The following is a 25487-nucleotide window of genomic DNA, read 5'->3' on the forward strand; positions in this document are numbered from 1 at the left end:
GCAACAGCGCTGGACACGCTCTGTCTTCCAGTGGTATGACCACGTTGCCTCAATTTTCCTTCCCCAGTTAGGAATCGAAAGTGTCATCTGGCCCATGGAAGCTCTAAACAAATTTACTATGAACGCATTAAAATGATACACAACATAGCCTTTTGCTGCTTGATTTAGAAGTATCCCAAATGCGTAAGGCAGTCCTCCAAAACCAAATGGCACTGGATGTCTTGACAGCAGCACAGGGGGACACTTGTGCCATTATAAAAACTGAATGTTGTGTTTATATTCCTGACTACCATCAAAATATTTCCGGCTTCCTATCTGATATGAACCACCAAATTAAGTTCACGTCTGACCCTACCCTATCTCTAAACAATTGGTTTAACTCCTGGTCAGAACCAGGCTTCTAGACTACTATCAAAACCTTATTCATTGGGTTAATCATATTGCTAGTATTTCCTATTATAATTTGTTGTCTGTTTCATTGTTTGTCTTCTGCATGTCAACAAAGTTTCACCTCCTGGACCACCTCTCGTCAAATGATTCTCTCGTCTCCAGAGGATCTGTACACCTTGTCAGGCTTGGACTCCACGGGTGCAGCCTTCCGGTCCACTGAACTTCCTACCTATACCTATGGCCCCATTTAGGGACAGCTCTACGACCTTGTACAGCTGGAAGTAGTTACAGAAGACTGACCGTCGTCCATATCCCCAAAAGATTTCGGGGCCAAATGGGTTCAGGGTGCGTTTATGATGTGGAGTAAGGCTGCCCCAGCTAGAGAAGCCCAAGGTGACCTGGCCTACGTGCCAAACTATACGACCCAGTGGACATTTTTTATGGTATGAATTAGGACTGCCCCAGGGAGAGAAGCCCAGGGCATGCTCACCTACATGCCAACCTATATGGCCAGATTCGTATCTAAAGTTATATGACCGCACAATAACCAGACCCCATCTGCACTGAAATCATTTAATGACTTTTTACATCATCTTTTCTTTTCTCCAGTAAAAATAAAAATAAGTCACGTACCCATGCCTTATAAAATTAGCCCTAACCCTCAACTCAGGGCAGCAGCAGGAGCTCTGACCGCCCGTGGGTCCTGTCCCCACGCACCAGCTCTGCCTGCCCATGGGCCCTGTCCCCATGCCAGCGGGGGCAGCAGCAGCTGCTCTGCCTGCCCATGGGCCCTGTCCCCATGCCAGCGGGGGCAGCAGAAGCAGCGGCAGCAGAAGCTCTGACTGCCCATGGGTCCTGTCCCCATGCTATTCCACACTATTCTCTAAATAAAAGAGCACTACTGCCAGATCTTGAGAGTCTAAGAAATCTTTCTTTTGACTCCTCGGCTCACCGACCCCGCATCACCAAGGAAGCTGGATCCATAAATATTGTTATGGGGACTAGGAAGCCTGGAGAAATCCCTAATCTAGATATTGATGTTCGAATAACCTCCTTCCTAAAACGCTCTCTAAACGTCCCTACAAAAACCATACTAAGCTGATTGTATAACGAACTGAGCTGGTATTATCTCTTCCAATTCCATTTTGGAAGCTGAACAGAAGGGGACAGAGTGAGGGAGCAAATTGTCTGGGGCCACAGATCTGGCAGACTATAGGTGAGCTTTACTAAACTTTACATCATGTCAGTGCCAGCCTTTTAGGGAGGCCAGGCCACCGGTGCAGGGAGAGTAAACAAGTTCAATGGAAGGTAATTTTATCAGTCTTCCAATCAGTTTTTCTTTTTTTCCTAGAAATTTGTTTTCTATAAAGCTTTCAAAATTCAACATTAAGATCTTTTTAAGTTGCTTCCAGCATAATGTTTCTAACGTTAAGATCTTGTTAAATTGAAAACTATTTAACTAAATACAAGTTAACAGCCTTACTCTCCCACCTACTCCCAAACCTGAAATGTTGGAGGATACAGAATACACTTGCTAACTCCCCGCCCCCACGGATTAGTGGAAGTGACTTTTCAGGAAGGAGGGCTCCTACAGGCGCCCAATAGAAGGGTTCAAAGAGCAGAACCGGTAGGCGTTGGTTGCTCCCAGAGAGAACGATAAGGTGATTTAGGGGAGGGGCTTGGCGAAGTCGGAGGTCTACGTTCAACGCTGGAGAAGAAGTTAATAGGAAATTAGGCAACGAGGGCGCGGCCCCTGTGCCCCGCCCAGTGGCTCTGTGAAAGTCCCCGCAGTGCCCAGGCCGCTCACCTGCTGGGACAGCTTTCCTGCTTTGCTCGGATTCACAGTAGGTACCCGGGGAGGGAGGTGGAAGGAGACGGTGTGGAGAGGGCGGCGAGCAGGCAGGGGAAAGGGGTGGCGTGTGTGGGCTTGAGAGGTCCCTGCAAGCCTGAAACTTCTTTGCTCCGTTTAGCTGCTGAACGTTTGCTTTTCAAGCGATCGCTTCTGAAAGGGAGCTGTGTTCCTGCACCCTTGTAGGTAAGTTTTCCCGTTGTCACACTCCAATCTTTTCATGTTAAGTGATGCTTTACTCACTTTTTAGTCCCAAGCCAACGTAACATCCATTTTGAAAGGGCTCCCTTGAACTTTTGGGAAGTAAAGCTTACATGCAAGTTGCAGGATATATGAAGTCGCTGCAGTTTAGGCAACTTCTATTCACCCTAGGGGTGTAAAAATCCTGCAGCCGCTCTGATTTCAAGGACAAATTGACTTTGTACCCCCTGAAGGACAGGACTTGCTCCTCTCAGATAACTGTGATAGGCAAGAGAAACATCAGCAAATTTAAAATAATAATAATAATGCTAAAGCAACAACTAAGTGCAGGAGGGCATGGATTAGATCTTGTGATATTATTATGAACATCTGGCTGGAAAGCTAAGGATGAAACTCCCTGGGAGGGTCTCAGCCCCCCAGTCTGGAGGAGGAAGCCTGTGGAAGGAGTAAAAGAAAAGGGAAGCCTTCGATGGGAGTTAGGGCCTCAGATTGCTCTCGCTGGCTGGGAGCGGTGGAGAGCAGGGTGCATGCAAATCTTGCATCTCCTTGCTTCCTTTACAATAGTACCAAGCTCTCTTAGTAGCCTAGGCACCACTTTTGTTTTCTCTTTTTCCCCCTCACTGCTTTCTCTCCAAGGGAGTGTCAAGTGGGCTGTAACCCAGCACTGGTGAATGGCCAGATGGAAACTTTCCCAACCTCCAGCTAACAGCCTTTGAGCCAGTCAAGCCTGGAGTTCTCAAGGCCTTAGGCTGCTGTGAATACCAAACTGGGCACACCTTTTGCATCACCTGGGGTTTTGCTATCCTGGGTGTCAGGGTAGTATTGGGCTTTGCTGTCCTCTTCTGTTTCCAAAATAAGAGGACTTCGGTCATTTTTTAATATGGCAAATCAGTCCATATTTGAATACAACTCTGTGTAGCAGACAAGTACCATTCTTCTAAGGGTTTGTTTTAGAGTGGAACTTATTAACTGATGAGACTAGAAAAGGAGATCAGCACAGTCCTCTGAGATCAGCCTCACCCCACCTCCCCCCAGGGCCACCCGCCTTTCTCCCAGCACCCGTGCTCTGAAGCATAGGAGGCCAAGTCTGCAGTCACCTCAGTCCATTCAGGAAATTCTGGAACTCATAAACAACAAGGCTATTGAATTGTCTTTTTTCGTTACCTTGCGGGTAGTGTTCTGTTGGTTTCAGAAGGTACAAAACTGCATAGTCATGGCTCTGGGGATGTTTGCCCAAATTTTCTGTGTGTTTCACAGTATTGATGCAACCAGGATGCCATAAATAAAAGAGGCCTTTGTTCTTTTGGGCCAAAAGCCTATGAAGAGAAAAAGAGTATTTCTGAATTGAGAGATGAGACTCACCTGTGATAGATCCCGTAGAAATGGGGAGTGGGGCTTGGGTTGGGGAGAGGACAAGATAGGATTGGGATTTAACAGAAAAAGGCCCTCAGAATTCTTAGCCTTGGTGGTAGATAGCCCATGAGTGAAACACTTGAGAAAACTAGCTTCCATTCTTGTTTCTGCACTGTGAATTTGGGTCAGATTACTCATTCTGCTTCTCCAGGTCTCAGTTTCCTTATAGGTTAAAGGAAGAGACAAATATTATTTGCTCTGACTACCGTAGAGTTTTCCAGATCAAGTGAGATAATGTGAAAACTTTTTGAAAACTCTAAAATTGTATCCTTATTGCCTAGAACAGAGCCAAAGAAGGAACTTATTTAATTATTAAATACTTATGTAACACCAGGGCTCAGGGCTTTTCCATGTAATTTCCATGTTACCTGTTGAATGCTTACAAGAATCCTGTGAGGTAGGAAGTATTATTAACCTTATTTTACAGGTAAGGTAAGTAGGCACCAGAAGTTAAATCACAGCTTGTAAGTGGCAGAGTCGAGGTCCACCTGGGCCTCAGTCTAGTTCCAGAGTCTGTGTGTGCTCAACTCTCTGCTCTTTTTCCTCTCAAAGGCAGTCACCCCCGCATTAGTGGACTGAGCCTGGCTTTGTGGCAAGATAGATGGAGGTATCCTCTACTGTGCCAACCAATGATGGACAATAAAAGGAACAACATGCTGTCCATTGTAATCATTTATTTTCTAGAATTCATAACCAAATTTCTTGTTCTGCACTTCTTATTTTTCTGAGATTATTTCTACCGTACTCGAATCACCTAGCATTTTACTCTCAAATACTGCTCTCCTCCCTCCTGGCGACCTTTCCTGGTAAAAAGCTTTCTGGAGTTTTCTTTTGACTGCAGGGACCAGCCATGATGCAGGCTCAAGGCAACTGATTGACAAATCAGCTTGGAAAAAATGGGTCTAGGCCAGTGTCACCTTTATGCCATGCTATAAATGACTTCTATTTCTTTGTGCCTGATCTTTACTGTGCCTCACCAGACCCTCAGGTGTGGTGGAGTGGGAGATGTTGGTCCCTGAGAGGCCATTCATGGACCTCTGGGGTGTGGTGTCAGAGGCTCAGTGTTGGATCATTTCCTAAAACCACAGGCTTGAGGAGTTGAGCCATGTTCTTGGTGATTGAGAAAGCCTCCCATTGCTCTTTTCCTCCAACTGCTGACAGCTTTGGTTTCTTTCCCCACCAACCGTTCTGGAAGGCTTCCACTTCTCCAAGCTCTCAATTGCAATTTTCATGGGGAGAAAACCATTCTCTGGACTTTCATTCCATTACTAAATCAACTTTGTTCTGTTTGATTTTTTAAAATTATTGTTTAATGCCAACATTTCCTACTTAAACTTTCCTTAATTTTTTTTTTTTTTTTTTTAACATCCCTGCTGTGTTTCTTTAGATCTCTGTTCAGAGGCACAGGACCTAGGGATCCCTTATTAGGGGAATTACTTTACATGAGTTCTGAAGGATAGTGAAGTTTATTCGTGACTTTCACTCCCCAACACTAGAATGAGAGCAGATACATTAAATGGTACTAAAAGTACTATCTTGCACTGAGGACTTATCTAACATTCTGTGCTTTCAAGACTACTGACTTGTGGAAGTAGATTAATTTATCATATGCATTTTGTTTTGTTTTTTAAACTAGAATTTGTAGTTTCTGTTTGCTTAAATCCAAAGCGTACACTTTTAGCCTACCTTTTAAAATAGAGGTTACTTAAGAAGCTTTGGTTTCTTTATCTGCAAAATGGGAATAATAATACCTACCTTGTAGCTTAGTTGGAAAAGTAAAGAAGATAACAAATGTGAGGGGTGCCAGCAGTACCAGCCACAGAATAGGCATTTAGTCAATGTTAGCCGAACCTGAGTTAAGCAGTTTGCAGTCTCTTGAAGGAGACAGTCCAGTGTGGTTGGTGTAGGAGATACGAGATCAGAGAGCTGAGTTTGTGTCCCAACTTGGCTACTTCACATCTCGAATTCCCATTTTCTTCATCTGTAAAATGGATGCAGTTATGAGGATTATAATATTATAGTTACAAAGATTATGTGAGACAATGCACATAAAGTGCATGGCATAGTTGGATGCGGAATGAACTCGGAAAATTCAATGTGTATGTATATGTATGTGGTTTATATTGCATTCGACAACAACACTTAGACAACTACATGACCAGTAACAGAGTAGAGAAAGGTATATAGATTATTGGTAGATGGATAGAATGATCAGAATTTGATAGATGCCAGTCTAATAAGCTTGTATACAGAGGTTGAGGTTTAAATGCAGGAATGGACATCATCTACAAGAGACAACACTCCATGCTAAGCAGGTTAAATAGTGTTTAAGCTTGGGTATGAGAAAAGATGTGTGTTTGTGTAGAAGAGCTAGAAGATGCAGATAGTAGGGCTGGTAAGAGAACAAGAGGAGGTTAACGTGAATGACTATCCAGTTAAGGTGGGGAGTTTACATTTTAAGCTTTGCTCTAAATTCCTACCCACTTGGACTTCAGTATCACCAGGGGAGTTTAAATTGTAAGCTTTACTCTAAATTGCTACCCCTTTGGACATCAGTACCACCAGTCTGCCTTAGCTTTCCTCCTGAGCACATTTCCAAGTATCCTTCAACTCCAGACTCAGGTAGCTACATTCAATGGAATGTACAGTAACCTGAAGAGTTACACAAAGCTACTCCTCCTTCCATTATTCCTTCTATCAAAGTACCATCAATGGCAATTTCTTTCTTTGGATTTGCAAGCCTGTTATTTTATGTTTATCCTTCTTCTCCTTCTTCACTTGTGTTGGTATTAATGATGACCATGGTCATGGTGATAATGGTGATCATGAGAAGGACATCATAAACTTTACTGGAGGTTTTTCATGGGCAGGTAAGTATATTCCACATGTTATCTCAATTAAATCCTGACAATGACCCAATAAGTCAGGAGCTATTATTATTCCCAACTTATAAATGAAGAAATTTAGTCTCAGAGAAGCCACATCTCTCAACCAAGGTTAATAACCAAATGGTGGGACTGGAATTCAAATCCTGGAGCCTGAGATCTTGAATACTACTGAGATGACAAAAAGCTGTAAGTTAGATTTCTGAAGAAGGCTGTGTATTAGAACTTAGGCATTCCTAATCAAACATTAATGGTACTACTATGTATATAGTTTGATATTTCTAATGAGATCAATCTATGAACTCTGGTCTTTTGTGTTCAACTTGTGGTTCATCTTGAAATGAAAAAATATGATTTGTCTATCTTTACAGCATTTTGCCCATTTATTTTTGCTTGCAATACTTCCTACGTTTTCATTTTTATTCTGTATTCGTTTAATGTCTTTAAGCTTAATGTTATAGAACTAGAGAAAACAATAGTGTTTATTTTGAAAGTTTAAGAAACTAAATTATTTCTTCTGCAAATAACCCAAAATATTTTTAAAAACAGTATGGTTAACGTTGCAATATAAGCACACCAAGCGACCATCAATTTATTTGGGGTATTTATGTCTGCTTTTTCCTATCTTGTCTAAAATCTTTTAAGATCCCAGACCAAAACTGAAAAAATGGTTGGCCTCACCCAGGTAATGGAAAATGAAGCATTCATGGCTTTTGCCTCCTATGCAACGATTATTCTTTCAAAAATGATGTTCATGAGTACTGCAACTGCATTCTGTAGATTGACAAGAAAGGTAAGATATTTGGAAGTAATATTTTCTTTTAAGAGTTGGAATTCTGGAAAGCAATTTTCTTAATTTACTTTTTTTTTTGGTAAAGCCCTATGACACATTGTTTAATGCTGCACATGACGGATGGAATCATTTGGTACAGATGTTTCTGATATATTTATGGAAGAGGTGCTTTCTCCCAAAAACTAGTAAATGGTTTTTTCATTGTGGCTTGTTACCTTTGTCATGCTGCTTAGCATATGAGATTTCTGGAGTATCAAAGTTTGTAAGGATACTTTCTGTGATTTTGAAGTTAATTTTGCCAACTAGAGTTTAGAAAATAGTCATTTTCTGGTGACCAGACAGTTAACTGATGTTTTCAGCTCTCTTACAGGTCAAGGATATGCCTTTGGGGACAGAATGAAAGTTTGTATTATACAGCCTCTTATGATTGGGACAAAGCATTTGAATTTTGTGTAGTTTTGACTTCTTAAATGGATAATATTTCTACTCAGCTTTATAAGAATGATTCTTGGTTTTTTTTAAAACTAGAGGCTTGAGGAAGGCGGTAGAAAGACTTGAAGCACATATCTTGCATTCAAGCAAAGTTTATGACCCAGTGAAGAGGGTAGAGCAAAGGTTCCTTAACAAAGTTAAACTATTTTCATTGGTGTGGTCCCTGTGCCTACTCAGCAACTTCTTCCCAGGAACCATCTGTTTCTCTCTTAGTGCCTGTCCTCAATTTTTGTCCTGCAGAACTTGGCCTCTTTTTTTTAAAGATTGGCACCTGAGCTATCATCTGTTGCCAATCTTCTTTCTTTTTTCTTTCTTCTTCTTCTTCTCCCCAAAGGCCCCCCAGTACATAGTTGTGTATTCTAGTATTAGGTCCTTCTAGTTCTGCTATGTGGGACGCTGCCTCAGTATGGCTTGACGAGTGGTGCTAGGTCGGCGTCCAAAATCTAAACCTGGGAAACCCTGGGCTGCCGTAGTGGAGCGTGCAAACTTAGCCATTTGGCCACGGGGCCGGCCCCCAGAGCTTGGCTTTTATCTAGAGCTCACAGTCTTCCCTAAAGTATTGAGGTGTAATTCCTTCCCAAGGATATTTGCATTTTAACGGGGACACATACCCACATGTTTAAATCTCTAATGAAACAATGTGTTAGAGCAGTAGGCTATAAAGTGGCTGCCTACCACAAGGTCCACACTGTCTTCTAGAAACAGTGGCACCAAGGATAGCAGAAATGTACTCTGTCTTGTAAGAAAAGGAGAAGGGAATTGAAATTTGTGGAGTGCCAGTGATATGTGCCAGAAGTCACTATGCTCTTTGTATGTGCTAGATCACTGAATCGTTTTACATAATTGTTAGTATTATCATGTGAGACGAGTATTAGCCTCCCCATTTTATAGACGAGGAAGTGAAAGTCAGAGAGGTTACGTAGCTTACCCAAGTTTACACACCAATAAAAGGCGAGGCTGAGATTTAAATTTAGATTGGTTTAAACCCAGATATCATGGACTTTTATTGTAATACATTTATTTACTTATTTGAAATGTATTTATTGAACATCTAATGTGTGCCAGGCATTTATTTAGGAACAAGACAGACAGACCCGACCTCAAGAGCTGATACTGTGTCGCATCCTTGCCCATCAGTTCTCTTCAACATCTTTACCTGAAATAAATGCTCGTGTCAAGAAAAATATTATAATACTTATAAGATTTCTAAGTTTAAATTACAGCTCATTTTATAGTTCATGTTTTTCTTTGCTATAAATTGTTAAACAGTGGAACATACTTCAGTATTTTTAAATGCGTGTTTCAAGTTACAAGGCATGGGGAAATCAGTTCAAACAGCATAATAATTGCAGGAAGGAATACATGAACATATGCCCTGGAACATGTACTTGGTATTTATAGGAATGCCATTCAAGGTCTTATATTTCACTGTGTTATTCAACCCAAAGTTCTAGTTAATTCAGAAAAAGAAAAGAGGTATCACAGCCTAAAAAAAGAGGTACACATAGCCTAACAGGGTGCAAAGTACTTTTCCTACCCCTCGCACTTTTATGCTTCTTGCCTGTTCTCTAATATCCTTGACAAGTAAACTTATGACTTTCATATGAGCCAATCGGTTGGAAATGTTACTCCTCTTGAGGGAAGGTGCAGCAACATCACTGTGAAAAAATGCCAGTTCACCATAATAATAGTCAATGATGACTTAGAATTATACCCTCTTTTCCATTTTTGCTTCCTTTTCACTATTTTTATACATTAGTTTTTATTTTTTCAGGTTCTTTTTTTAGTTTTTAATTTTTTTGTGAGGAAGATTGGCCCGGAGCTAACATCTGTCGCCAGTCTTCCTTTTTTTGTTTGAGGAAGATCATTGCTGAGCTAATATCTGTGCCAATCTTCCTCCATTTTATCTGGGATGCCGTCACAGCATGGCCTGATGAGTGGTGTTAGGTCTGCACCCAGGATCTGAACCGGCAAACCCCAGGCTACTGAAGCAGAGTACATAAACTTAACCACTACGCCACTGGGCCAGCCCCAACTTTGTTTTTTATTTTTCTTATTTGTGCTTCTCCTTTTAAAAAAATTTTACACTGTTAAAAAAATTCTGATTTAAAGTATAAATGCTCTTCCCTCCTCCTGTGTTTGATCTCTTCCTCCAAATTTTCTTTCCATAAGGCCAACATGGATTCCTACATTTATTCCATTAAAATGCAAATAACTTACCAGGTAGACTAACCTCGTGTTATTTGGTATTTGAAATAGGTTTTTTTCTTGGTATTTGGAATAGGTTTTTGCCAACCCAGAGGACTGTGCAGGTTTTGGCAAGGGAGAAAATGCCAAGAAGTATCTTCGGACAGATGACAGAGTGGAACGTGTACGAAGGTAAACGCGCTGTCTACTGAAATTATTTGCTTGATCAGAGAATTTGGGCCAAGGAGTTCAGTGAGGATGTTGGGGTCTTGAAGAGGAAGGAAGAAAAGTCAGTCATCTTACCTAATTTATGTAGTAATCAGAGAGAATAAGGGACCTGCAAGTCTGTAACTATCACTGCAATTGCACATATTGCCAGTTTTGCTATACTTTTGTATGCACGTTGTTGGGGTTAATGACTTTGTCCTGTGTAGGGATATGTCAAACGTAATGACAGGTAAGAGGTAAAATGAAGAGAGTCGATTCTTGCAGTTTTGACATATTTCTCCAGAGGTAAGACTGCCAGTAAAAGGTTGAAGAACGAGGTATTTTTGTGTAGATTCAAAATATGAACGTGGGGAGTCTCTCTCACCTCTCTCTGTCTCTGTCCTTTGTAGGTATTATGTTTAATGTACTGAGAATTCAATGAAATATGAAAGACAATAAGCTAAGATACTAGCTACATTGCTTCCTAATAATACAATGAATATACTTATTTTAAAAGCATATTGAATTCTAGTTCTGGAGATATATTCCTTAATCCTTGTGATAAAGTCATGTAAATTGCAAACTTTTTTTCACCTTTATTGAGGTATAATTGACAAATAAAATTGTGAGACATTAAATTAAAGTGTCCAATATCAAGATTTGATACACTATACATTGTCAAAGGATCCCACCCATCAGCTTAATTAACACATTCATCACCTCACATATTTACTCTTCCCTTTTTTTTGATGAGAACATTTAAGTTCTAGTTTCTGAGCAAATTTCAGTTATATAATACAGTGTCATTAAATAGGGTCACCATGTTTTACATTAGATCCTTAGACCTTATTCATGTTATAATGGAAAGTTTGTGCCCTTTTAGCAACCTCTTCCCATTTCCCCAGCTACCCTAGCCCCTGGCAACCACTTTTCTGCTTACTATGAGTTCAAATTTTTTTTTTAAATTCAATATATAAGTGATATTATACAATATTTGTCTTTCTCTGTCTGGCTTTTTTCACTTAGCATATGCCCTCCAGTTTCATCCATGTTTTTGGAAATGACAGAATTTTCTTATTTTTTAAGGCTGAATAATATTCCAGTATGTATACGTATATATATATATATGTGTGTGTATATAATATATATATATATATATCACATTTTGAAAACTCCATTCATCCATTGATGGACATTAGGTTGCTTCCATGTTTTGGCTACTGTTGAATAATGCTGCAATCAACACAGGGGTGTAGATCGTTTTTGGATAATGGTTTCTTTTCCTTTGGATGTATACTCAGAAGTGGGATTGCTGGATCATCTTGTAGTTCTATTTTTAATTTTTTGAGGAACTTCCATACTGTTTTCCATAATGGCTGTACCAGTTTACACTCCCATCAACAGTGTACAAGAGTTTCCTCTTTTCCACATCCAGGCCAGTATTTGTTATCTCATCTTTTTGATAATAACCATCCTAACAGGTGTGAGGTGATATCTCATTCTGGTTTTGATTTGCATTTCCCTGATGACTAATGATGTTGAGCACCTTTTCATGTACCTGTTGGCCATTTGGATGTCTTCTTTGGAAAAATGACTATTCAGATCCTTGCCCATTTTTTAATTGGGTTATTTTTAATTTTTCTTTTTTTTTTTTTTTGCTATGGAGTTGTATGAGTTCCTTGGATATTTTGGATATTAAACCCTTATCAGACATGTAATTTGCAGATATTTTCTTGCATTCCACAGGTTGCCTTTACATTTTGTTGATGGTCTCCTTTGCTGAGGAGATGCTTTTTGGTTTGATGTGGTCTTGTTTATTTTCACTTTTGTTGTTTGCGCTGGTGTCAAATCCAAAAAGTCATTGCCAAGACCAATGTCAAAGAGCTTACTCTCTATTTTCTTCTAGGAGTTTTATGTTTTTAAGTCTTACATTCAATTCTTTCATCCATTGGGAGTTGATTTTTGTGGATGGTGTAAGATAGGGTCCAGTTCCATTCTTTTGCATGTGGGAATCCAGTTTTCTGAACTCAATTTATTGAAAAGACTATCCTTCTTTATTGTATATTCTTGGCTCCTTTGTCAAAGATTAATATAATTTATATGCATGAGCTTATTTCTGGGCTTTCTATTCCATTTCATCAGTCTATGTGTCTGTTTTTATGCCAATCCTATACTGCTTTGATTGCTATAGTTTTGTAACCAGAAAATGTGATGCCTACAGCTTTGTTCTTCTTTCTCAAGATTGCTTTGGACATTGATGGTCTTTTGTGGTTTCATCCAAATTTTAGAATTGTTTTTTCTATTTCTCTAAAAAATGCGATTGGAATTTTGAGAGGGAGTACATTTAATCTGTAGATTGCTTTGGGTAGTATGGACATTTCAACAATAATAATTCTTCCAATCTATGAGCATGGAATATCTTCCCTTTTATTTGTGTCTTCTTCAATTTCATCAATATCTTATAGTTTTCAGTGTATAGATCTCTCACCTCCTTGGTTAAATTTGTTCCTAAGAATTTTATTCTTTTTGATGCTATTGTAAACTGGATTATTTTCTTAATTTCTATTTCTGATAGTTTTTTATTAGTGTATAGAAATGCTACAGATTTTCACATAATGATTGTGTATCCTGCAACTTTACTGAATATATTTATTAGTTCTAATAGTATTTTGATGGAATTAGGGTTTTCTGATATAGTATCATGTCATCTGCAAATAGAGACAATTTTATTTCTTCCTTTCCAGTTTGGATGACTTTTATTTCTTTTTCTTAATTAATTGCTCTGGCTAGAATTCCAGTACTGTGTTGAATAAAAGTGGTAAGTGTGGGCATCTTTGTCTTGTTCCTGATCTTAGAGGAAAAGCTTGCAGCTTTTCACCAGTGAATACGATGTTAGCTGTGGGCTTGTCATATATGGCCTTTATTATGTTGAAGTATATTCCCTCTATACCTACTTTGTTGAGACTTTTTATCATGAAATGAGGTGGCATTTTATCTAATGCTTTTTCTGCGTCTATTGAGATGGTCATATGATTTTTATCCTTCATTTTGTTAACGTGTTATATCACTTTGATTTGCAGATATTGAACCATCCTTGCATCCCTGGAATAAATCTCACTTGAGAATGGCATATTATCCTTATTATCCTTTCAATTAAACTGTAGAATTTGGTTTCCTAATATTTTGTTGAGGATTTTTGCATCTATGTTCATCAGGTATATTCACCTGTAATTTTCTTTTCTGGTAGTGTCCTTGTCTGGCTTTGGTATCAGGGTAATGCTCACCTTGTAAAATGAGTTTAGAAGTGTTCCCTCCTCTTCTATTATTTGGAAGAGTTTGAGAAAGATTGTACTAATTCTTTTTTACGTGTTTGGTAGAATTCACAAGTGAAGCCATCTGGTGAAGTCTGGGTTTCTCTGTTGGGAGGTTTTTGATTACTGATTCAATCTTCTTACTAGTAATGATCTGTTCAGATTTTCTATTTCTTCATGATTCAATCTTGGTAGGTTGTATGTCTCTAGGAATTTATCCATTTCTTTTAGGTTGTCCAATTTGTTGGTCTATAATTATTCATAGTAATCTCTTATGATCCTTTGTATTTCTGTGGTATCAATTGGAGTGTCTCCTCTTTCAATTCTAATTTTATTTGAGTCTTATTTTTTTCTTTGTTAAGTCTAACTAAAGGTTTGTGTATTTTGTTTATCTTTTCGAAAAACGGGCTCTTAGTTTCATTGATCTTTTCTATTGTCTTTTTAGTCTTGATTTCATTTGTTTCCTCTCTGATCTTTGTTATCTCCTTCCTTTTACTAACTTTGGGCTTAGTTTGTTTTTCTTTTTCTAGTTTCTTGAAGTATGAAGTTAGATTGTTTATTTCAGATCTTTCTTTTTTCTTAATGTAGGCTTTTATCACTATGAACTTTTCTTTTAGAACTGCTTTTGCTGTATTCCATAAGTTTTGGTATGTTTGTTTCTATTTTCATTTGTCTCAAGATAGTTTTTTGATTTCTCCTTTGACCCATTGGTTGTTTAGTAGCATGTTATTCAATCTCCACATATTTGTGAATTTTCCAGTTTTTGTCTTGTAATTGATTCCTAGTTTCATACTGTTGTTGTTGGAATAGATTCTTGATATGATTTCAAGCTTCTTACACTTATTAAGGCTTGTTTTGTGCCCTAACATATGATTTGTCCTGGAGAATGTTCCACCTGTGCTTGAGAAGAATGTGTATTCTGTTGCTCTTGGATGGAATGTTCTGCAAATGTCTTTTAGGTCCATCTCATCTAATGTTTAGTTTAAGTACAGTGTTTCCTTATTGGTTTTCTGTCTGGATGATCTATCCATTATTGGAAGTGGGATATTGAAGTCCTCTACTGTTATTATATTGTTATTTCTCCCTTCAGATCTGTTAATATTTGCTTTAGATATTAGCTGCTCTTACATTGGGCACATGAATATTTACAAACGTGATATACTCTTGATGAATTGATGCCCATTATCATTATATAATGACCTTGTTTCTCTCTTGTTGCAATCTTTAGCTTAAAGTCTGTTTTGTCTGATATAAGTATAGCTACTCTTGCTTTCTGTTGGCTTCCATTTGTATGGAATGTCTTCTTCCATCCCTTCACTTTCAGTCCATGTGTGTCCTTAAACCTGAAGCGAGTCTTTTGTAGATAGCTTACTGTTGAGTCTTGCTCTTTTATTCATTCAGTCATTCTATGTCTTTTGATTGGAGAATTTAGTCCATTTTCCTTTAAAGTCATTATCAATATGTTTGTACTTATTGCCATTTTGTTCATTGTTTCTGGTTGTTTTGTAATTCCTTTGTTCCCTATTTCTCTCCTCCTTTGTGACTGATGATTTTCTCTAAAGTATGCTTTGATTGCTTTCTCTTTCTCTTTTGTGTGTCTAAGTTTTTGCTTTGAGATTACCCTGAGGTTTGCATAAAATACCTTATATTTATAAGAGTCTATTTTACGCTGATAACTTAAATTGAAATGCACACAAATGCTCTACATTTTTACACTTCTCCCCCCATTTTTTATGTTTTTTGGTCACAGTTTACATCTTGTTACACTGTGTATCCATTAACAAATTATTGTAGTTGGGTTATTTTTAATATGTTTGTCTTTTAATCTTCATACTAAAGTTATAAGTGATTTATCTGCCTCCATTACACTAGAGTATTTTGAATTTAACTATATATTTACTTTTACCAGTGAGTTTTATGCTTTCTTATCTGTTCCTCTTAGTAATTACTGTCCTTCCATTTCAGCTTGAAGAACTCCCTTTAACATTTCTTGTGAGGTTGGTCTAGTGGTGATGAACAATTTCAGCTTTTGTTTGCAAAAGTCTTTATTTCTTCTTCAATTCTGAAGGACAGTTTTGCTAGGTAGAATATTCTTGGTTTGCAGTTTTTTTCTTTCAGTACTTTGACTATATCATCCTACTTCCTTCTGGCTTGCAAAGGTTCTGGTAAAAAAAAAATCTGTGAACAGTCTTATGGGATTCCTTTGAACGAAACAAGTTGGTTTTCTCTTTCTGCTTTAAAGATTCTTTTCTTATCTTTAATTTTGATAATTTAATTATAATGTGTCTCACTGTGGATCACTTTGGATTCATCGATTTTGGTACTTTCTAACTTCCTGGGTCTAGATATTTGTTTCTTTCTCCTGGTTAGAGAAGTTTTCAGTCATTATTTCTTGAATAAACTCCCTGCCTTATTTCACCCTCTTCTACTTCTGGGAGCTCTATACTATGTATATTGGTCTGTTTTATAGTATCCCATATGTCCCTTAAGCTGTCTTTTTCATTCTTTTTTCTTTTTTCTCCTTTGATTGGATGAATTCCACTGCCCTGTCTTTGAGTTTGCTGATTCTTTCTTCTGCTTGACCTCATCTGTTGTTGAACCCCTCTATTGAATTTTTTAAATTCACTTATTGTATTCTTTAGCTCTGTGATTTCTGTTTGGCACTTTTTTATAAAATTTTCTATTTGTGTTGAAAGTCTTTATTTGTTCATACATTGCTCTCCTGATCTCAGTGAGCATCTTATGATCATTATTTTGCACTCTCTAACACTTATCTCTGTTTCACGAAGGTCTATTTCTGCAGATTTATCTTATTCTTTTGTTTGAAATATGTTCCTTTGTTTCTTTATTTTCCTTGACTCTCTGTGTTGGTTTCTACACATTAGACAAAACAACCAGCTCTCCCAGTTTTGACAGAGTAGTCTCATGTAGGAGATGAACCTCATCAACCAGCCTGGCCTGAGCTCCTGGTTGTCTCTCAAACATTTGTGATTATCCCAGCTGCCTTCTTTGTTTTTGCTGGCTCCCAATAGTTGAGGTTGTGTCAAGACTTGTCCAGTGTTCCAAAGGGGAGGATCACCATCATTACCTAAGTGCATGCTGACTGGAAGCCAAACCCTCAGGCAGTAGGTGGGAAAGTACATAGTTGAGCCACTTTGCTTGGGCTATATCCATAAAAACTGGAGTGCAGACATGTGTACAAGCTCCTTTTAGGGGGATACTAGTGACTTGGAGGGGGCTAGAGGAAGAAGGTGAGGGAAGTATCTATTAGCTTCCCTGGTCCCTAGGAAGGATAAGCCAGAACTTAGATGCATGCTAAATTGGAACCCTGACCCTCAGGTAGCAGCTCCTTTTTAAAAAATTATTTTATTGAGGTCATGATACTTTATAACATTGTTAAAAGTCAGCTGTATCTTATTATTTGTCAGTCACCATATATATGTGCCCCTTTACAACTGTGCCCACCCTTCCAACCCCCTTACCCTCTGGTAGCCACTAATCTGTTCTCTTTGTCCACGTGTTTGCTTATCTTCCACATACGAGTGAAATCATAGAGTGTTTGTCTTTCTCTGTCTGACTTATTTCACTTAATGCAATATCCTCAAAGTCCATCCATGTTGTTGCAAATGGGACGATTTTGTCTTTTTTTATGGCTGAGTAGTATTCCATTGTTTATATGTACACCACATCTTCTTTATCCATTCATCAGTTGATGGGCACTTGGGTTGCTTTCAAGTCTTAACTATTGTGTATAATGCTGCAATGAACATGCATAACTCTCTTTGAATTGTTGATTTCAAGTTCTTTGGATAAATATCCAGTAGTGGGATAGCTGGGTCATACAGTATTTCAATTTTTCGTTTTTAGAGAAATCTCCATTCTGTTTTCCATACTGACTGCACCAGTTTACATTCCCCCAGCAGTGTATGAGGGTTCCCTTTTCTCCACATCCTCTCCAACATTTGTTAACTTATTTCTTGGTAATTATAGCCATTCTAACAGCTGTAAGTTGATATCTCATTGTAGTTTTGATTTGCATTTCCGTAATGATTAGTCATGTTGAACATCTTTTCATGTGCCTGTTGGGCGTCTGTATATATTCTTTGGAAAATGTCTGTCTGCCCATTTTTTGACCTGTTTGCTTGATTTTTGTTGTTAAGTTGGATGAATTCTTTATGTATTTTGGAAATTAGTCCTTTATCAGATATATGATTTGCAAATATTTTCTCCCACTTGGTGGGTTGTCTTTTCATTTCATTCCTGATTTCCTTTACCTTGCAGAAGCTCTTTAGTCCAATGTAGTCCCATTTGTTTATTTTTCTTTTGTTTCCCTTGCTTGAGGAGACATGGCATTCCCAAAGACGCTTCTAAGACCGATATCAAACAGTGTACAGCCTATGTTTTCTTTTAGGAATTTTATGGTTTCACATCTTACCTTCAACTCTTTAATCCATTTTGAGTTAATTTTTGTGTATGGTGAGAGATAATGGTCTACTTTCATTCTTTTGCACCTGGCGGTCCAGTTTTCCCAACATCATATGTTGAAGAGACTTTCCTTTCTCCATTTTATGTTCTTGGCTCCTTCATTGAAGATTAGCTGTCTATAGATGTGTGGTTTTATTTCTGGACTTTCACTTCTGTTCCATTGATCTGTGTGTCTATTTTTCTACCAGTATCATGCTGTTTTGATTACTGTGGGTTTGTAGTATATTTTGAAGTCAGGGATTGTAATGCATCCAGCTTTGTTCTTTTTTCTGAGGATTGCTTTAGCTATTTAGGATCTTTTGTTGCCTCATATGAATTTTAGGATTATTTGTTCTATTTCCATGAAGAATGTCATTGGGATTCTGATTGGGATTGCATGGAATCTGTAGCTTGCTTTAGGTAGTACAGACATTTTAACTATGTTTATTCTTCCGATTCATCTGCATGGAATATCTTTCCATTTCTTTATGTCATCATCATTTTCTTTCAATAATGTCTGATAATTTTCATTGGATCGGTCTTTCACCTCCTTGTTTAAATTTGTTCCCATATATTTTATTCTTTTTGTTGTGATTGAAAATGGAATTGTATTCTTGAGTTCTCTTTGTTACTTTGTTATTAGTGTATGGAAATACAACTGATTTTTGTAAGTTGATTTTGTACCCTGCAACTTTGCTGTAGTTGTTTATTATTTCTAATAGTCTTCTGATGGATTCTTTAGAGTTTTCTATATATAAAATCATGTCATACACAAACAGTGAGAGTTTCACTTCTTCCTTACTTATTTAGATACCTTTTATTTCTTTTTCTTGCTCTGGCCAAAACTTCCAGTACCATTTTGAATAAGAATGGTGAGAGTGGGCATCCTTATCTTGTTCCTGTTCTCAGAGAAATGGCTTTCAGTTTTTCCCTATTGAGTATGATGTTAGCTGTCGGTTTTTCATATATGGCCTTTATTATATAGAGGCCCTTTCCTTCTATACCCATTTTATTGAAACTTTTTATCATAAATCAGTGTTGGATCTTGTCAAATGCTTTCTCTGCATTTATTGAGATGATCATGTGGTTTTTATTCCTCATTTTGTTAATGTGGTATATCATGTTGATTGATTTGCGGTTGTTGAATCATCCCTGCATCCTGCTATAAATCCCCCTTGATCATGGTGTATGATTTCTCTCTTTTTTTTTTATGAGGAAGATTGGCCCTGAGCTAACATCTATGGCCAATCTTCCTCTTTTTGCTTGAGGAAGATGGTCCTTGAGCTACCGTCCTTGCCAGTCTTCCTCTACTTTGTATGTGGGATGTTGCCACAGCATGGCTTCATGAGTAATGCACAGGTCTGCCCCTGGGATCTGAACCCACGAACTCAGGGCCACTGAAACAGAGTGCACAGACTTAACCGCTACATCATAAAGCCAGCCCCTATGATCTTTTTAAATGTATTGCTATATTCAGTTTGCCAATATTTTGTTGAGCATTTTTGCTCCTCAGGGAGAAGCTGGGAGTTGGGAGTTTCCTCCTGATAGTACGGCACTGTACTGAGGGTGGGGTTTATGGCAAGATTGTGTCTCAGCCTTTCCTACCCATTTCAATGTGGGTATTTTGTCATTCACTCAGTATGTAGAAGTTGCTCAGCTAGTTTCTGGATTTCTTTCAGATGTAATTGCTTCATGTGTAGCAGTACATTTAAGGTATCTATGGGAAGAGGGTAGTTAAGGAGCCTCCTATGTCCCCATCTTGGTTGAACCCTCCCCTCCAGCAAAATTTTTTACATTGAGATTCCATTGTCAATCCATTAGCTACCTTTTTCTAACATGTGAAACATCAAAGCTCTGTACCATCTTTTCATTTAGTATTTTCTAATGCTCATCCAAATTGTGTACAATTCTAGACACATTTCAAAGAATAAATAAAATTATTTAAACTTAAACAATTAAGAGTTTCATAGCCATACTTAAATGTACAGATATTTAGTTTTGTGATGAATAGTTAAGATAGGAAACATCATGAATATATCTGCTTATTCTTCTTCAATTTTCTGAGTATGAATAGACAGTGAAATAGAGACTGAAAGAAAGAATTTGACTTGTGTAATTCAGCTATCAGCTGCAGTCTCTTATCCCTTTAGGATCTGGATCATATTTGCAATATCACTTCTTTAATTCCCTGTGAAATTCCAAAAACCCTCCCAGGATTTCCGCAGATTCCTTTATGGTCTATAGTCTCAAGATTAACTCTCAATCTGAGTTCCTACATTTGTGTGTGTTTTCATATTCTGCATTTTGTTAGGCTGATGTAAACTTGGTGCTTTCCTCAACTCTGTCAACAAATCAACTAAAAAAAATGTGGCTAAAAATAGATTTGACTAAATTGAGGCACAGATTTTACACTATGGCAACACAAACATTTTAAGTTGTATGGTAGACGGTGCTCTCACAGTATCCCTCAGATCCTCTCCCTGGGGAAGTTGCACTGTACCTTCTTCACTTCCAGTGATGCCCAGCATTACATCATTTTGCAGGCTTTTTTTTTTTGGCCCCATGTACTCTTCTGCATTTCCAGAACTGAAATTCAATTCAAATGTTTTCTTATGCAGAGAAGTTTAACCCCAAGTTATTTATCAAGCAAGAATGTTTTTCTTCTAAGAGAAAGTCTGTGCTAGATAGTTAGAATAAAGTATTAACTTCTGCTTTACTTAGTTATATATTTGCTAATTCTGCTGTCCTACTGAGTAAGTCAGCCAGTCTTGAAAATGGATTGTGCCAGGAATATGAACCTAAAACAGGTTCAGGACAAAGAATCAATGTGAGAATTTCAAACAGTATCAGAGAAAAATTGTAAGTGTTATGATGAAAAAGAATAAAAATTGGAAAAGGTGAGTAAAGCTTTACTAAAATCACTAAAGAGACATTAAAGAGTCTAAAGCTTTGTCTTGCCCTTTTTGTGCATCCTTTCTAGAGCATACATGGTGCTAATCATGACCCTATACTCATAAAATTGCCCAGGATTTGAAAGTGATAACAATTAGACCCTCAGTAGCATAAATGAGTTTGGAAGGAAGATCCAAGTTAGTCTCATGTGTGAAAGTTTAAGAAAAGATGTTTTATTGTGGGATTTTAGATTCCTCCCCACTCTCCCTTCCCACGCCCTACTTCCACCCCCCATGCCCACAGGATCGTACTTCCAGAGGGGAAAACCATTATCTAAGCTGATCTTCCAGTCAGGTTGTGAACAACAAATAGATTTTAGTAAGAACAATTGCCCTTAGTTCTGAAAGGAGTCAGCGTCCTTGCGGAGGTGTAGCGATTGTGTGCACAGCACCCCCTGGTGACCAGACACTGGCTTTTCAGTGTGGCAAGAGAAGAGAGCATCGCGGAGTGTCCAGTTTCCAGCTGCATTTTTTGAGACCCTGTCTGCCCCATCAAAAATTCCTCATAACAACTCACTTTTGGAGATACTTTTCAGAGAAAGAGTTTCCAGAATCTCCCCTTTGCATTTTTAACCCAAACTTTTTCTTTTTCACTACTTCTACATGTAATTGTAATGTTTCTGTTAGCATATTCCAATGGCAGGGACTGAACAGAACCCCAAAAGAAGTGAAAGGTATGCTTTCAGTGTCCAATATTGGGAAAATTAATACCTACACCTTTGGAACAATTAGTTAAAAACATAAAGTAACCTGTGTTGAAATGTTAAGATAAGTGGCCAAGTAAGTTTTTTGTGTTCTTGGCAGACAGAAATCAATGATGATTAGAAAACATTATACATATGTGTTTATTTAATCTTATCTCATTTGGTTCTAGAAAGAACTCAAGACCATATACATTCAATACAATAAGATAAAAAGAAAGTTGTAAGGTAATCAGGGCAACTGGAGAAATAAGGGAAATGATTCAAAAGCAGAAAAAGAAGGCTTGGGTTTGGTATTTAGGGAAAGGAAAGATGTTTAGAATATTCTACCTTCAAAGGTAGAGAATACCCCTTTATTGAGAGTGTTCAATGGATTCTAGGCAACACTTGTTGGGGATTCTGTCAAGGGACTGAAGCATGGGCTAGGAATTGAACTAGGTGACTTCCCTTCTGGCCCCAGTATATAAATAAAGCATTTATTGAGAGATTATTGAGTATGTATCACTGTCAGTTCTTATACTGGGATGCTATAAAAGAGCTTTGAGACTAAGTGTTTGCTCTTGAGGGGTTTATAACTTTATAAGTTCCTAGGGTATTTAGGAATGTTTCATGAAGGAGGAACTTGAAGGATATTGAGATTTGGAAGGAGGAAGAGAGGAGGAGAGATCATGCCAATCGAGGAAAATTTCTTTGTGGGAATTTGGACACACTGCTGTATGCTGGGCATGAAGAGCTTTGGCTGAGATAAGGGAGTCAGGAAAAGTCTGGTGTGATGCTCCTTTTGTAGTTGTCTACCCCCTGACAATTCTCAAAAATGTGTAGTAACTCTGGTCCAGGTCAGGTCGATGCTGAGATCCAAATAGTTCTGATCTGTGGAAGGGAGGTATGTGACTGGTGCATCATGAGCACAGAGCAGGGCTGGTGGGAAGGTCAGCCACAGAGCAAGCTTGTACCAAGGGGCACGTGTCCAAAGGAGAAAGGAAAATGAGAACACGAGTCATGAGGTGGGGGAACAGACGTACGTAGAAAGTGGTCACACATAAAGACTCATGTCCACCTGGTAATAGATTTTGGTAGCTGTCTAGAAATGACACAAAAATGAAGGAAGCTGCCACTCTAGGATGAGCTGTCATTCAAGCAGAGAAAGAGTGACAGTGGAAGGGGGATAGTGAATTACAGCTGGTGCTCCCTAGGAGAGCCGGGTAAGTGTATGCCTAGGGCAGGGTCTAAAAAGAACAGCATACAAAATGGCATAAATTAGCATAGAGTATGAGGGTCTGTTGAAAACAGGCCTTACTAGGACAATGAGGAGCATTATGTGTGAGAACATTTCAAGGGTTGCGGACAGGAAAAGAGAATTGAAAAAGAGAAACAAGATAAAGAGAAAGAGGGAGGCCAGAAAAAAATGCAGAGACCAGTAAGTTCCAAGGAAGCTCTGCCCCTGACCTTCCTTTCCTCTACCCTCACTGAAGCTTCTTACCCAGTATTGTCCTTGACTGTCTTCTGTTTTAACTCTACATTCTATTTGCCAATCCCTTACTATAGGCTTGGAAGTGAACATTGTTTCCACAAGGTCTCCTTTGTACAGGTTCTTCCCCAATTTTAAAATGTCTCTCCTTTTAGAATGTTGTGAAGGAGAAAACTAACATGCCCAAGATTGGAGGTGAAGATATATCAGTGGTCTGGCAGGAAAATTCAGAGGAACAAAACAAATACCCTTGGTGTAATTGCTGAAGCGGGCCCTTCACTGTTAGAAAATAGTACTCCTGTCCTTTCTCACCCACCTTCCTTTCAATGGCCCTTGGGTTGTTCATGAAAGAGAGAGGACACGGTTACTCACACCTTTTCAGGAACAGATAGTCCTTTATTTAAATCTTTCAAAACCTTCACTTATCTAGGTTACTGTCACTTTCTTCATATCTTTATGTCATCATCATCTTTGTTTGGCCACCTTAGAGATAATCTATGGAAAACAGGAGAAAAGAAAGAAGGCAAGGATCATGGTGATCACTAGCAAGCCATAAATAATAATTATGTTTTTTGCTAAAGAAAAGAGAGTAATGTAAAACAGAAATATTTTTCATTTTGAAATATGTATCAATAGCTGATGAACTCTATCAAAATCTCAATTTCTAGTCTAGATTCTAAAGCAATTTTTAATTCTGGAAACTTAAACAGCGACATCAGATTTTTAAAGTAAACATTTTAAAAAGCATCAAGTCAATAATACATGTGCCTTATATTCACAACCCTAGCCAGAGAAGCCCAAGTCACCATGAGGTGAAGGAAAGCTTGTGGCTAACTCATGCTTTTTGTTTTTTTCTAGCTGTCGTATAAAGATAAAGTTTAGGAAACATCTTTCTCTCTATTTTCTATCAGTTTTGTGTATATTTTGTACTTTCCTCTATCACTATTCACTAATTCCTTTTGTAATTTGAAGAGAGCTTGGCTAAAATTTGACCATATTTGAAAGGCTAGTTATGTATTTTGTTATTTGGATGTTGCAAACGTGAGATTCTTGGTATTAAATGGGTGAATTAATTTTTGACAACCTAGTGCTTTGACTGACTGGGCAAGGATTGTCTTAGTAACCATTTTGCATACTAGCAGAAGTGAGGGAAAAATCTTAAGAAAAATCATAACCAAAAGGATTTTCTTACTTTGGGGAGAAGAGTTTTTGTAGGAAGAATCTGGAATTGCCTCGGATGGACCTTGGAAGAAAAAGTATTTCATATCTACAGATCTGAAGTGTTTTATTATGTAGCTGCAGGTTTGAAATTCTTGAAAGTGCAAAATGCCTTCTCTGTTGTGTTCAGATACACTAAAAATAAAAAGAAACAGATATAATGAAACATTTTAAATAAAAGCCAAGTGGATAAGGAAGCAAGGCAAATTGAGAGAAATAAAATGAACCTTACTTTGCATTTTTAAGAACCGTTAATACCTATTTAGTTTTAGAAGAGAGGGAAAAATGAATATATTTTGACTGATTTTGAAATGAGTGCTTTACTAGTCATTTTTTTCCACAGAGCCCACCTGAATGACCTTGAAAATATTGTGCCATTTCTTGGTATTGGCCTTCTATATTCCTTGAGTGGTCCAGATCTCTCTACAGCCATCCTGCACTTCAGAATCTTTGTTGGAGCACGGATCTACCACACGATTGCATATTTGACACCCCTTCCCCAGCCAAATCGTGCTTTGGCTTTTTTTGTCGGATATGGAGTTACTTTGTCAATGGCTTACAGGCTGTTGACGGGTAGATTGTACCTGTAAGGCAGAAGCATGCAACTCATCATCCAGTTATCTTCCAAGAATTCTGTACTTCCAATTTCTAATGAATACTTCTTTAGATTTTAACTGGGAGGGGAGCAGAGAAATTAAGAATTAGGGAAAACCTATTTTGAACATTAATATTACCAATGTCCTTTATTCTTGTTTTATATTTACATTAGAAATCAAGTGTAATTCTTGTCTTTTGTCTTATTCTTAAAGTACTGTGCTGTAAATTGTGATTATAATTTATAACATTCATTCAAATTTCATATTTTTAAACCCATAAAAAGAGTGATTGCATTTATGATAAACCTGTATTTCCAATCTTGCTGAAATGGGCATCGGAAATAAAGAATTTAAAGAATAA

At 38.0% G+C, this 25487-nt stretch overlaps 1 protein-coding gene across 1 annotated transcript; it reads left to right on the forward strand.

The window, feature by feature from the left end:
* The first annotated feature begins 287 nt into the window (after positions 1–287).
* On the forward strand, positions 288–25487 carry MGST1 (microsomal glutathione S-transferase 1). The gene is made up of 5 exons (XM_001501891.5): positions 288–2234; positions 2361–2425; positions 7384–7531; positions 10308–10402; positions 24874–25487. Exons 3-5 carry the CDS (start codon positions 7406–7408, stop codon positions 25118–25120), a joined length of 468 nt encoding a protein of 155 aa, XP_001501941.1. The 5' UTR covers positions 288–2234; positions 2361–2425; positions 7384–7405; the 3' UTR covers positions 25121–25487.

Source organism: Equus caballus, chromosome 6 (genome assembly GCF_041296265.1).
Source record: "Equus caballus isolate H_3958 breed thoroughbred chromosome 6, TB-T2T, whole genome shotgun sequence".
NCBI classification, from domain to species: domain Eukaryota; kingdom Metazoa; phylum Chordata; class Mammalia; order Perissodactyla; family Equidae; genus Equus; species Equus caballus.